This window comes from Erpetoichthys calabaricus, chromosome 9 (assembly GCF_900747795.2).
Source record: "Erpetoichthys calabaricus chromosome 9, fErpCal1.3, whole genome shotgun sequence".
Lineage (NCBI taxonomy): Eukaryota > Metazoa > Chordata > Cladistia > Polypteriformes > Polypteridae > Erpetoichthys > Erpetoichthys calabaricus.
Window position 1 is genome coordinate 141553634 of NC_041402.2, and position 13555 is coordinate 141567188.

Consider the following 13555-nt stretch of genomic DNA (forward strand, 5'->3'; position numbering starts at 1 on the left):
GTGCAACACTCCTGTTATCTGGACTTTACAGCAGATTAGGATAGTCAACACATGAAGGCCTGCTTGGAGTTTGCAAAAAAGACTCCTAAAGGAACTGTCAAACTATGAGAAACAAGATTCTCTGGTCTGATGAAACTGAGATTGAGCTGTTTGCCTTCAGTTCTAAGCATCACATCTGGTGGAAAATGGGCACCACTCAATACTACTCCAACAGTGAAATATGGTAGTGGTAGCATCATGTTGTAGGTTTATTTTTCCATGGCACGAACTGGGTAGACTAGCAAGGGCTGAAGGAAGGCTGAACGGAGCAAAGTATAGAGACACAATATCATTAATGAAAACCTGTTCCAGTGTGTTGTGGACCTCAGACTGGGCCACCTTCTACACCTAATTGCTCAGTTTGACCAGGTAGCCAGCTCTAGGAAGAGTTGTAGTTGTTCCAAACTTTGTCTGTTTAAGAATTATGGAGGCTCCTGTACTTTTTTGAGAACCTTCCATGCTGCAGAACGTTTTGTAGCCTTCCTCTGATCTGTGCCTCAATGCAATTCCTTTGACCTCGTGCCTTGGTTTTTGCTCTGATGCACAATGTTATCTGTGAGACCTTATATAGACACGTGTGCTTTTTCTAATCATGTGCATTCAATTGATTTGACTACAGGTGGGCTTCAAATGAGGTGTAAAAACATTTCAGTGATGATCGATAGAATGAGATACACCTCAGCCTGAATTTAAGAGTCATAGCAAAGGGTCTGAATGCTTATGTTAATATATTTCTTTTTTTTATTTTTAATAAATTTGGAAAAATTCCTAAAATCCTGTTTTCCTTTTATCTTTCTGGGGTATTGAGTACTGCATGATGAGGGACAAAATTAATTAAAAAATTAATTTAAACAATTTCAGGGCATAAGGCAGCAACATAACAAAATATGTAAAAAGTGAAGGGGTCTTAATAATTTCTGAAAGTACTGTAGTTAAGTTCTGGTGGTTATTCTTTCTTACAATAATCTTCAAGTACTTAGTGTGCTCACAATAATAGAGAGGAAACCAAGACCAGTAAAGCTACGTCAAAGAGGTTGCAAAGTTTTTGTCTTGTCTTAATATTTATACTTTATTATTCGCTATGTTTTCATTGTTAGTATGGTACTGCTTTGGTATTACTCTGAGTGCAAAGGCCTGCTTAATTGGCCTCCCACCTATTAGAACTTAAACAAAATAACTACCTCACCATATTACTTGTTAATGACATTTCATGATATAAATTAGATGGTATGACCTGCAGATTTTATGTTTTTTGTTATTCTTTGGCATCTGTTTAGGATGAAATGTTAGCCAACATTTGTCTAACAGGAGTTTTTGAGGCTTCATTTTGACTTGAACTCTTAATACTCAGTTTGTGGCGTGATATATAATAAGATCAGATTTATTTAATGGAAGTGGAATTAACACAACTGCTAGGGTTGCGCCATCCTCCATAGAAAAACACCAACCCTTGGGAACAAATGAAGTAAGTCACCAGACTTCACAGAGATTAATACAGAAGCATTATCATGAAACTGGCAAGATAGTAGACAATGGACATTGCTATGAGGAGTCTGCCTCCATACTGCACTCTATAGTTTTAAAACACTTCAGCAGTTATTCTTTCCAATCTTAGAACACTCACCATGCAGTCCTGACTTTGCTCCAAAAGACTGTCTTTATGGATTCCTCAGAGACACATTACAAAGCCAGAGTATTGCTAGTGACCTTGAGTTAAAGGAGGTAGTGAAAGCATTACTTTGCCTTTGGCCTCATTTTTCCTTTTCCGGGGCAATTAAAGGACTGGGACATCAGGCTAAGTTTGTTTAAAGGCAGGTAAACTATTTTGAATGATAATTCACTTCCGAGTTGCATTAATTTTAACACGCACTTTGCACGTATTATTTTGGCTCAATCTGTTTTTTTCACTTCCTGTCTAGCTCTTGCTCATGCAATTCAGTATGGACTCATGATGATATGCTCTATTTGATTGATATAGGAAGCAAAGAAGATCTTGTTCATACGACGGCAGTGCTTAGAGTCTGTAGGTGGCTTCACACTCCTCCTGCTGCATTGCTTATCCCACATAACTGCTGAGGACTTGGCATATGACTCAAACCCGGTGTTCATCAGACTCTTTCATCAGGTAAACAAACAGCACAATGCATTGCTTGTTCATAATAGAATATAATAAATATATTTCTGACTATGTCCTGTGTAAAAGGTCAGCAGCTTAGCAAGATGCCTTTGAGTGAGCCTGTTGCCTTGTTTTTCTGACCTCAGCTGCTCCTGTCACCCATCCTTTATCAGACCAGACCAGTGATTCCCTATAGAGACTAAAGAGCCTACATAATGATCTTCTGTGTTTGCCCTGTGCTGCACTTAAAATGTCAGCAGGAACATTTCAAATAAAATGACGCTTGACCTGGCACAATGAAAGCAAGATCACAGTGCATTAAGATGTGTAGGAGTCCAAAAAGATCACCAGAATTAAAACACAGCGATCATTCATAAGACTCAGTTGACACATAATGGAAAGAGGTTTCAGTAATGCACAAGTATCCCAAAATTTTCATCAGGCACCAACAGGTGTTTGAAAGTTGTTAATGAAGAGGTGCTTCTCTTCACCCATCCACCCCATGTTAGGGTCTCAGAGCGGCTATAGCTGAAGTCACATGCTAACACTCATTCACAGTGGACCAAGGTAGAGTAGCCAAGGATCCCAACATGCACACATTTGGGATATGGAACAATAACTCTAGTGCAGCTCATAAGGTTTCTTAGAAATAACGCTTTTTCTTTTTTCTTTCAGGCTCTCAAAGCCTGTTTCAGTGATTACTTCTTTACCCGACTGCAGCTTACATCATCCTGTTCTCCGCACAAGGAACTCCTCAGGGTCCTTCAGAATACCCTGCTCTGCGGGGAACCCTGTTCTGCAGACACCCGCAACACACTCTCCCATCTGCTTCATCAAAGGGTGGATGAACCCACCGAAAAGGAGTTCTTTCAGGAGGTAATGGAATGCTATTCTTTCCTTTCAGGGTACTGCCCATAAGATCTCAGCACATACATTATTGAAGGAAAAGTCCCATCTCTACACAGGTTTTCTGGAGATCAGCCAGAGTGACCATCAGGTTCTTGGTCACCTGTCCTACCAAGGTTGTTTTCCCATGATTGCTCAGTTTAGCCAGGCAGCCAGCTGTAGGTAGAGTTCTCATTGCTCCAAACTTATTCCATTTAAGAATTATGGAGGCAGATATGCTCTTGGAAACCTTCAATACTGCAGGAATATTTTTGTAGCCTTCCTCAGATCTGTGCCTCAACACAATCCTGTCACTAAGCTCCACAGACAGTTCCTTTGACCTCATGGCTTGGGTTTTGCTCTGATGCATATTATCAACTGTGGAAGGTTATACTGATAGATGATAGATGTGTGCCTTTCTTAACCAGTCCAATCAACTGAATTGACCACAAGTTGAGTTCAGACAACATGTAGAAATATCTTAACAATGATCAATGGGACGCACCTGAGCCAAACTTCAGATGTCATAACAAAATACAATTGGGTCAATATGATATTTCAGTTTTTTATTTTTAATACATTTGCAAAAATCCCTAAAATTCCTTTTTCACTTTGTTATTCAGGGTATTGAGCATTGCCTGATGTAAGGAGAAAATGAAATTTAAACAAATTTAGTTCAAAGCTACAACATAATAAAAATTGAAAAAGTGAAGGTGTCTAAACAGTGGTGTCACAAATGCATCAGGGCCCGTATGAAAAGATATTGAGGGAACCTCCTTAAAAAATTAAGAAAAAGAAATGTAAATATTAATACAGTATAGCAATATTTAATTGAATATAGAGTTTCTTTGAAATACATTTTTGTATCTCTAATATTTCATTTTTGTGTAAGAGGATGACACTGTAAATATATTATTTCAGAGACATGAATAGGACACATACCATTAAAATACTGGGTAAAATATTTGTAGGTTATCTGTTTAATTGAATGGATATTTAATATAAATTTAAATTAAAACTACATCTACATGAATTTTCCATTTCACATTATATGGTAAATTATAGAATGATATAAGAAAACTAAAAATTTTGTTTTTCTTCATATGAAATTCAAGTACATTATTCAATAACGTCTGACACCTTGCTGTTAACTCATATTAATAAAATTGGCAACAATACCTGAGCCAATATATGTAGCTTATATCACTGAGCCATTTTTATAAACTTTAGTCACTATTATGGTACATACAGTAGCTTTATACAGTAGCTAGATTATACAGTAAATTGACTGTCACCTACTCTTGAGTGCTCATTGTAATTTGGATATAAATAAACCGACACCTCATGTGAAACCATAAAACCCGTGTTTCAGTCGCCTCTGTCATGCCAAGTCTCAGTACGTGGGAAATAAAAGTAGGTGACATGTTTTAATTCACTGTTTTTTACTGTCAAAATGTCACAATTTGATGTTGGGTGTATTAAAATAATACTTACAATAACAGCTTTCTTTTGGTGCATAGTTAATGTCTCATTACTCGTCTGCTGTTATTGGAAGGACAAAATGAAGTTTAGGTAAATTCATAAGTGTGGTTAATGCTGTATATTTACATATTCATTTTTAAAATATCTAAATATTCAGCTCAATTTGACTCTGCATTTACTGCATTAAATAAGTTTATTCAGTAGTAGTAGTATTAGTTGTTATTTTATTATTATTAGTAGTAGTATTAGTAGCTTTTTATTATTAGTGGGGATAGTATTAGTATTAAAATTGTTTTGTGTTGTTGTATCACATCATAAGTGATGCTGTTAGCTATATCAGGTAATAAGGAGTAACAGCACATTAACACCCTTATTATTATTACTTATTATTAGGTCTTTATTTATAAAAGCCATTAAATGCCATTAAAGGCCAAATCTATGGGGTTGCCCTCTGGAGTGCAGCAATACTTCCGGTTACCAGTTTTTCATAACTTAAGCTCATCAAGACAAACCTGAGGTCATCCGTGACACAAGAACATATACGCAGCTTGGTTATCATCAGCATCAACTCCGATCTTGCATATAAGTTTTCATATGATGACTGAAGGAACTCTTAAACATTCTTTCAATTTTTGATTAATTAAAAAAAAAAATTAGTATTTTTTGCATTTGACATCAAAACTTATAGTTAAGTTTGTGATGTGTACTTTTTGTTTATTTATATAGTTACAGTTGAAATTAAAGGTGTTATAAGAAATACTAATGTAGTGGATTCTCCACTTAGGGCCCCAGTTTGGCTAGGGGTGGCACTCATCACCAGGGCAAATATCTGAATTGTTAACTGAAATGTTCTCCACAGTTGTATAAGTGACACTAGACATTATTTCGGCTTCTCATCTGTCATGGATGCAATAGACTGCAGTCATGTGAGAATAACAGCACTGCCAAGCTTATTAGAGGCTGACTATGTAAAATACAAATCATTTACAACATCAATGCAGAGGTCAGTCATTATTCAGGTTTGGCATTCTATGCAAATATGTCCATCCCAGTCAGACTCAAGTTTATGTGAAATTACCTGCTTTACAGTATTAAGCTTGAATGACTATTCTGCTGGCATCTAATGGATGAAATAACATCATGCTGCAAAAAATCATGAAAATTTGTCTACTCTAAGGTAACTCATCAATATTCATGAGTGGGGTGGAGCCTTCAACCAAAACACAATGCCATGTAAACGAGAAGCTGTAAAGCCAGCTTTAGAGGAAACTTAAACTGAACCATTAGTTGAATGTGGGTTTAAATCCCGCTGCTGGAGTGAGGTGCATTGTCTATGTGGCAAAAAGACAAAATGATTGTGATCAAGTATAATTATAAGAAAGACATTAGCCTTCTAAACCAAGGTGAAATATGGAATTCTCTAAGCCTTGCAGTGGGCTAGCCTACAATAACACAATAGGCGTGTTGATTGTGCATATCAGGCACTGACATTCTATCCTCCCATGTGTAAGCAACAGAAAAAATATAAGAAAAAAGTGTGCAGAGAAACACAGTTCTACCACCACTTACAAGAATTACAAACTAGACAGACTTACATATAATTTGTTTATTCTTCCCAAAGCAAACAGTGGATCACATGATGAGGTACAAGAAAGCAGCTGCCTGTTGCACAGTTGAAAACTTGCTAAAAGAAGAGAAACTAGCAACAAAAACTGAATATTTTCAGCAGTCACAGGAAAGTACTGCATCAAAATACAACAGAAGAAACAGGTGAGAATGGGCTAGGAAATGGATGGTGGGTTGGAGGGACAAAATAAGTCAGATTGTTGAGGTGACAATTCTGTCCAAATATAGCCTGACAATCACAAAGAAAATCTTATACAATTAAGGAATACTGATTTTGAACTTACAGCTAGAATTGCCTTTCAGCTGTAGCCGCTCAGGCAAAAAACAAAATTTGAAAAACATTCTAAAATAGGATACCCTCAAGAAATATGGGTGGAACTGGTAATTATTGACCAAAGTGCTTATTTAAAATGGTTCGCTGGCACAGTAGGTAGTGTTGTTGCCTCAAAGTTCTTGAATCCTGGTACATTTTCCCATTAAAGTGTCTGCTATGTTGAATCTGTCATCTTCTCCCAGCATCCACATGTTGATCCACTTCAATTATTTCTTCCGGTCCTAAAATTCATAGTTTTAAGCTGTTAACACTGAAAGGCTATTTCATGAATGAGTGTGTTCTCAAGGGACTGATGTCCCAGCCACAGAGGTTTTCTGCTTTACTCCATCAACTGTTGCAAAACTAATCATAAATAAACATATGATAAAATGGAATAATCTAGATTTAACAGATAAAGATCTCGATCGAGTCTTAGAATAATTCTGGGCATCCTAACTGAAAATTTCAAACATTTAGATATGAAACTTGGTTTATGTTGACAATATAAATAAGCAAACAAAAGAAGCTTAAAGAATAAGTTCAGCCTGTCCTGGCATTTTATAATGGAAGTCACTTGGCCTTGACTGGAAAACAAAACCTTTAAAACTTACTGAATATACCCATTTTTAAGTTAAGAAAGTTGACTAGCTAGCTGTGTGCTCTACCTCAGTACTTGTCTTCCTCTGCAGGAGCCTTTCACCGTCGAGGTGTGGTTTGTTCTCAAAAGGCAAAAACACTACACTCAACTGTTCCTGCCACGTGCTTGGTATCGTGTTGATTTATTTCCATATTTATGTGAGAACTTCTACCACGAAGGCCACTGCTATCACACAAGTGAACAGGAAACTTATTTTTACCTCAAGAAAAATAGTACCAGGAATATGCAATAAAATTAACATTTCCAGATTCCTTCTGTTGGCACAAAAATGCATTGGAAACAAGGCAAGTTTTCTTACATTGAAGCTTTAGCCGCTTCAAAGTGGACATATTCGGTAAGTTTTTAGGCTTTTATTTTCACACCAGGCCCCATGCCCCAAAATTTCCACTAAAAAAACGTCAGGACAGGTTATGTATTTTTAGAAACGTATAGAAAACACTTAACTTTAGAATACAATTTCGCTTGGCAAATGTATATATAATGTGTTTGTGAAGAAATAACATTGACTTGAAAAATATCTGACTTATTCTTTAATTTATCATAAAGAATCTGTCTTCTGTGTGAGACATAAACTGAAACTGAAAAAAAAAGAAATGGAGTTCATTTATTGCAAGAACCTAAGTTAAAGAAAACAGCAACACATTTATTCAGTATAAGCTAATATTGCCCTTACAGATATCTCTTTTTGCAAAACACAGCAAAGATGAACATCCAACTGCAATTAATGAAGACATTCAGGAAGGTCTGGCTTGTAAAGTTAAAGAGCACTCCATGCTTCCTGAACCACCACCCAGGACCAGCACCCAGATTTCCAGCTCTCCTAGCAATCCTTCATCATTGCCTAACAGGGAATCATTAATCCATCAAATCCGGGAGTTGGAGCTGGAATGTGGACTTCTGAGTCAAGCTGAGGTGGATGTAAGGAGCAATCTACAGTTGGAAAGTAGTGGAGAGCTTGGGTAGCATCCTAAACATATGCAGTAACAAGGCAAGCCAGATGTTTGATGCAGAGTGCAGAAAGTAATAGTACTTGCAAATAGTTGTAAGGAAGAGTTGTCATTAACCCCAAAAACTATTCTTTTATTCTCAGCCTGCTTTTTCATTTTCTAATTTTTTTTTGCAGCTGAATAATCAATCCCAGCAACTCAGTTGCCTGTTTCTTAGATCTCATTTCTGTCTAGAACTTAAGAAACACTGACATAAGTGCCAGAAGAATCACAAAACGGATTCTAACATTATCTGCTAAATAGAACACATTTGTGTGGTGAGTTACAATATGTGTAACCATTTCAGAGTGTTTATTTGGGTTTGGGTGAATCCATTATTGTGTTAAATTACGTTGTGTGTCTTGTGCACAAATTTGTTTTAGTATTGTAGATTTCTGTGTCTTTGCTAAGGTTGATGCCTCCTTCTCTGCTGCTCAACTTGCCTAAGATGGCAATATTGTGACTTGGATTATGGAGCTGCCTGTAATAAAGCTGCCACTGTAATAAAGAACATCTCACATCAACCCTATGGTCAATCATGCTTCTAATGTTGAGAATGCCACTTTTCTCTCTTGGTCTGTGCCCATCAGGTTACATTTGCCTTTCCCTTAACCAAATACTTGTCAGCCATTTGACTCTATTCAGGGCAACAACCACCTCTCAGCTGCTGATACTCCCTAAGATGACAGTACCAGGACTCAAAATCGGGGCCATTGACATAGTGGTAGAAAATGTTACTTGTTCCATAAACCGAAGGATTTCACCTTTAGCACAACTGAATAAGCTGCTGCTTACTGACTGGGATGCCCCAGGTTCATGGCCAGACTTTCTCTGGGAAAAAATGAAATGGACAGGGGTGAAAACTGAGAGATTTCTCACCAGTGATACTATCCTGATCTCCAGATAAATGAGGACCTTGTTCTTTCACCCATGTGAGGCTGTTATCATTCAAAAATTCTTTTGCCTGTCCACTGATCAACGTCTCCTTGCCTTAGGGGCCATACATAGGGGAAAGTTGGTTTCCCAAGCAATCTGTTTTGAAGTCAAGGAAGGTTATTGATAACATGTATAACATATTAATTGGGCCTCATCTGGACAAAAAAACAGTATGTCTGAAAGTCTAAACAGCTACGACACATTCCATGACTGTGGGTATGAGGTATGAGCAAAGACTGAAAGAGCTGAATTTTCATTTATGGAAATGTAGATTAATAGGCAACTTGACCATCATGTTTAAAATTTTGAGGAGATATAGAAAGATTATTGCCAGCTGTTACTGTAAAATAGGTTCTTTAGCCAGAAAACTGAGGCAGCACTAACATTCACACTAAAATTAGAACTTATTTGTTCATGTGAAGAACCGAACAGAAGGAATAAATGATTAAATAGTAGAACAGTTGAACCTTAGGGGCTTTCAAACAGAAAAAACAAACTAAATGTTGAGCTGAACGACCTACAGCATTCTCATCAAAAATCTTGTGCACTTATTGTTATCAAGCACTTTCTAAATCACACATTAGCTCCTTTGAGTTAGTCAGATAATTTCATTTGTTTATAAGTGAACTACATTGATTTTGTAATGGTCATATTCTCTCTTTTTTAATTTTTAAGATTACTTGGCAGGTTCCAGGATCATATTATGTTAAGTATGTGGATAACATTCATCTTAAAAATCAGAACAAAACTGGAGTCATTAAAATGTAATAAATATGAAATTACTGTAAACCACAATACAGTCCAAGTACCTTGCAGATTGCAATTTCACCTTAAAAGAATTATTTTGATGCAAAATAGTTATATTACACTGTAACTACATGGAAGTCTTAGTACATTTTTATTATATTATATACCTAAAAGCTTCCTGGCTTTACATAAAATTAGAAGTGCATTAACTAGTCAAAAACTATACGACAGTTACATATGATGCACTTTGAGTATGTACCTTATTTTGTAAGTGCATTTATGTTAGCTATACATCTGTTTACATAGCATAGTATATCCAAAGTAACTTTAGTCTCCTGAAAAAGCTTTTTAAAAAAACAAATATTACCTATATACTGTATTATACACAGGACAGATGGCTTAACTTTTGTCCTGTTCTTTAATCTACCTTTAATCAGATATTGTACTCATGTTACTTGCTTTGTAAAGGTCCACGTGGCGGTGCATGCTATGAAAAGTTCAATGGAGCCTGTGATTTATACTCAAATGTAACTAACCTGAACCTTCCATACTGTAGGTATTCAAACATTTGACTGTAGATTATCACTATAGTAGATATTTAGGATAATTGCATCGGTAGTCTTTCAAGATTTAGAATTTTTAGATCACGGTAGCCTCACTTGCTTGATTGCATAGCAATTAAATGAGAGCACAGACATACAGCATGTACTGTACTGTATATTAGAGTACAGTTATTTTTGTTTACATTGCATGGTCTGCTTTATTTAAAATGTACTTTATTATAGTAAACACATCATATCTGTTAAGATTAGGTTAAAAAGAAGATGCCTTTATCTTGTACAGAAATATTCACACTCCATCATATGTTAATGACAGCTGAGGCCTTTGTGTAAAGTATGACAAACAAAGAATGATACTCTTTCACAGAAGAACTCAGCAAATCAAGAGATAGTAAGATCACCAGTTTGTGCAAAGTGTACGAAGGTTGCCAGGTCAAATTAGGATAAACGGCAGGTACCTCAGTTGTAGCAGGGGTTATTATGTCCTTGTAGTCCAGGCTTGGACATGGGAATAAAAAACTTCTTGAATAAAAACCACACTGCCAAAATTAATGCAAGAATCAAGAGCACTGCAAAAATAGAGCCAACAGCAAGCCAAATGAAAGCACTCTGCACTTCCTTACTGCCTTCATTTTGAGCTGAAACAAAATAATAAAACAGAACATGTTAGTCCTGCAAGCAAATAGCTATAGATAATATAAGACCATTCAAACAATGCACTTTCAGTTCAGTTTAGTGGCTTTCCAGAAAAGTAGTCAAAATACAGTGTGGCTTTGTGTTTTAAATTTAAAAAAATAAAAATCTATAACAAAAAATGTGTTTTATATTAATAAACTGATGAATCACTAGTAGAAAATTTAAAAAAAACTAATGACCACATTCATGTAAGGAAGCCAGCAGACCCTAGAGATACTAGGGGCTAGAATGGGACATATAAATATATTTCAACCAATCTACTTCTCTAAGCTCAAAAGCAAAAAATAAATAAATAAATACAGTATATACAGTACATCAAAATCAGCTCCAGCATTCCATTTATGAATATCAGTTTGGATCAGCGGGCACATTAAAATTGACCAGCTGATGAAATGACCTCCAGGTAGCTCTTATCATCACCAGAGAGATATGAATCTGAGAGTGGTTAAAAGGAAGTCATCATTTTATGATCTTTGCTCAGCAGGAGAATATTTCTTCAGCAGTATAGTCAGAACTCACCTGTCCATAATCAGAACATAAATATACTATATCTGTCAAAATGCACCCTTTATCTAATGCCAACAAGATTTACCTTCCCATGGGAGCCCCCTGATAAATCAGCATGAGACTGCATTAGCATTTTGTATTGTCTTATTTCATAATAAAATGGAGGAAAACAAAGAAAGAGATGAGGGTGATTCTTAACCTTAAGGACTGGTAGAATGCTAAAACCTGTGTAAATCCACTTTCCTATATGTGTTCGGAGTTATCAGCTTAATAGTAAAAGGCTTTTTGTACATTTGTTTTACAAGGCCTGGTAGTCAGAACACACAAAAGGCTTTACTTACTGGCTGGTTTAGGAGAAGCCTGGTCTTCTTGAACTTAAAGGAAAAACAAAACAAAATTGAATGGATCCTGTGATTCCACATACTTACACAATTTTCAACATAAAAAAAATGTTTGCAAAACTGTTTAACAGATGATCTAAGGTGGTAGTATATCTTCATTTTTGTATGCATAAAAATAAATGATTACCAATAGTGTCTTATAGCCATAAGCAATAAATAGCCACAAGGGGTTTAACTTTTAAACTTTATAAATTATGTTCTTATAAACAGCTGAGTAACCTTGTTGGTATAAAATAAAAGAAAGTATCGTTACACCTAGATGCAGGGCAAACACTGAGCAAAAAAGGCACATTCAGTGATACATTATTTTGATGAGCAAAGAGATACTTTGAATAATGTCAGACTTTTAAATAGTGTTCTGTAAGGGGATACAATGAGATTGGTGACCAACATATTACAGTATTGCCTTCAAGAGACTTTTCTAATTGTACCTCTATGCAAAGCAATATTTTACATTAGGCTATACAGTATACAGTAAACATCCATCCATCCATTATCCAACCCGCTATATCCTAACTACAGGGTCACGGGGGTCTGCTGGAGCCAATCCCAGCTAACACAGGGCGTTAGGCAGGAAACAATCCCTGGGCAGGGCGCCAGCCCACCGCAGGACACACACAAACACACACACACACCAAGCATACACTAGGGCCAATTTAGAATTGCCAATCCACCTAACCTGCATGTCTTTGGACTGTGGGAGGAAACTGGAGCACCCGGAGGAAACCCACGCAGACACGGGGAGAACATGCAAGCTCCACGCAGGGAGGACCTGGGAAGCGAACCTAGGTCTCCTTACAGCAAGGCAGAAGCACTACCCACTGCGCCACCGTGCCACCCTACTGTAAACATGTACATCATCAAAAAGCAAAAAAGTTTATAAAAAAGAGCTCATACAATATAGTATTCTGTCAAGATTTTTATACTAAATAAAAAAAAGTATTAATTGTAGGGTGACCATTACATAAATTTAAGACTATTATACACTAATGGTCAAATGTTTTACAACACCTCAATGTTTCCAGTTTTTCTTCATATTTAATTGTTGAAGTGCACTGAATGAAATGGTGAAAAAGGAAGCAATAAATTCCCAGGGGTTTAAATTTAAAGTTTAGATTAGCAAAAACTGTAAAAAAAAAAAAGAAGAAATTTGGACCTGAGCGTCAGTAGGCTTTGTGCCCTAGGAACCAAGCTACCTGAACAAGACTATGATATTTCAGTAATTATTTACTGCTCTGATGCTGATCATTCCAATCATAAAATAGTTCATTACAATAGCAATTGATGAGAAGAATTCATAATTAATTGCAGAATTACAGTATTTGCCATAATCCAAATTCTAAAACTTTTGGCCAGTAGTGCATATTGAGCATATCAGTGTTGCTATGTCACTGTGACTGCTCTTTTTATTCTTAGCTATGTCAGAAGTTTATTTCTAGTTTTCTTTACTTTTAATCATTCTGATATGTATATGAGCGTGGGGTTGCTGTTTGTTATGGCATAAATGTATTTATATGTTATGCTTCTGTAAAAAGCCAAATCTTCCTCTGGAAACAAAATGATACATATTGACATACTATATAGCATGTAGTCAAAGGTGGAA

General features: G+C 36.3%; 1 protein-coding gene across 1 annotated transcript in view; it reads left to right on the plus strand.

The window, feature by feature from the left end:
• si:dkey-103g5.4 (uncharacterized) overlaps positions 1 to 8629 on the plus strand; it is a 66442-nt gene extending 57813 nt beyond the window's left edge. Inside the window, exons 16-19 of the mRNA XM_028809524.2 lie at positions 2018 to 2164; positions 2831 to 3031; positions 6144 to 6292; positions 7818 to 8629. Coding sequence (XP_028665357.2) covers positions 2018 to 2164; positions 2831 to 3031; positions 6144 to 6292; positions 7818 to 8082 — 762 coding nt within the window. The 3' untranslated portion in view covers positions 8083 to 8629. The remainder of the gene's footprint in view (positions 1 to 2017; positions 2165 to 2830; positions 3032 to 6143; positions 6293 to 7817) is intronic.
• Positions 8630 to 13555: the final 4926 nt, after the last annotated feature.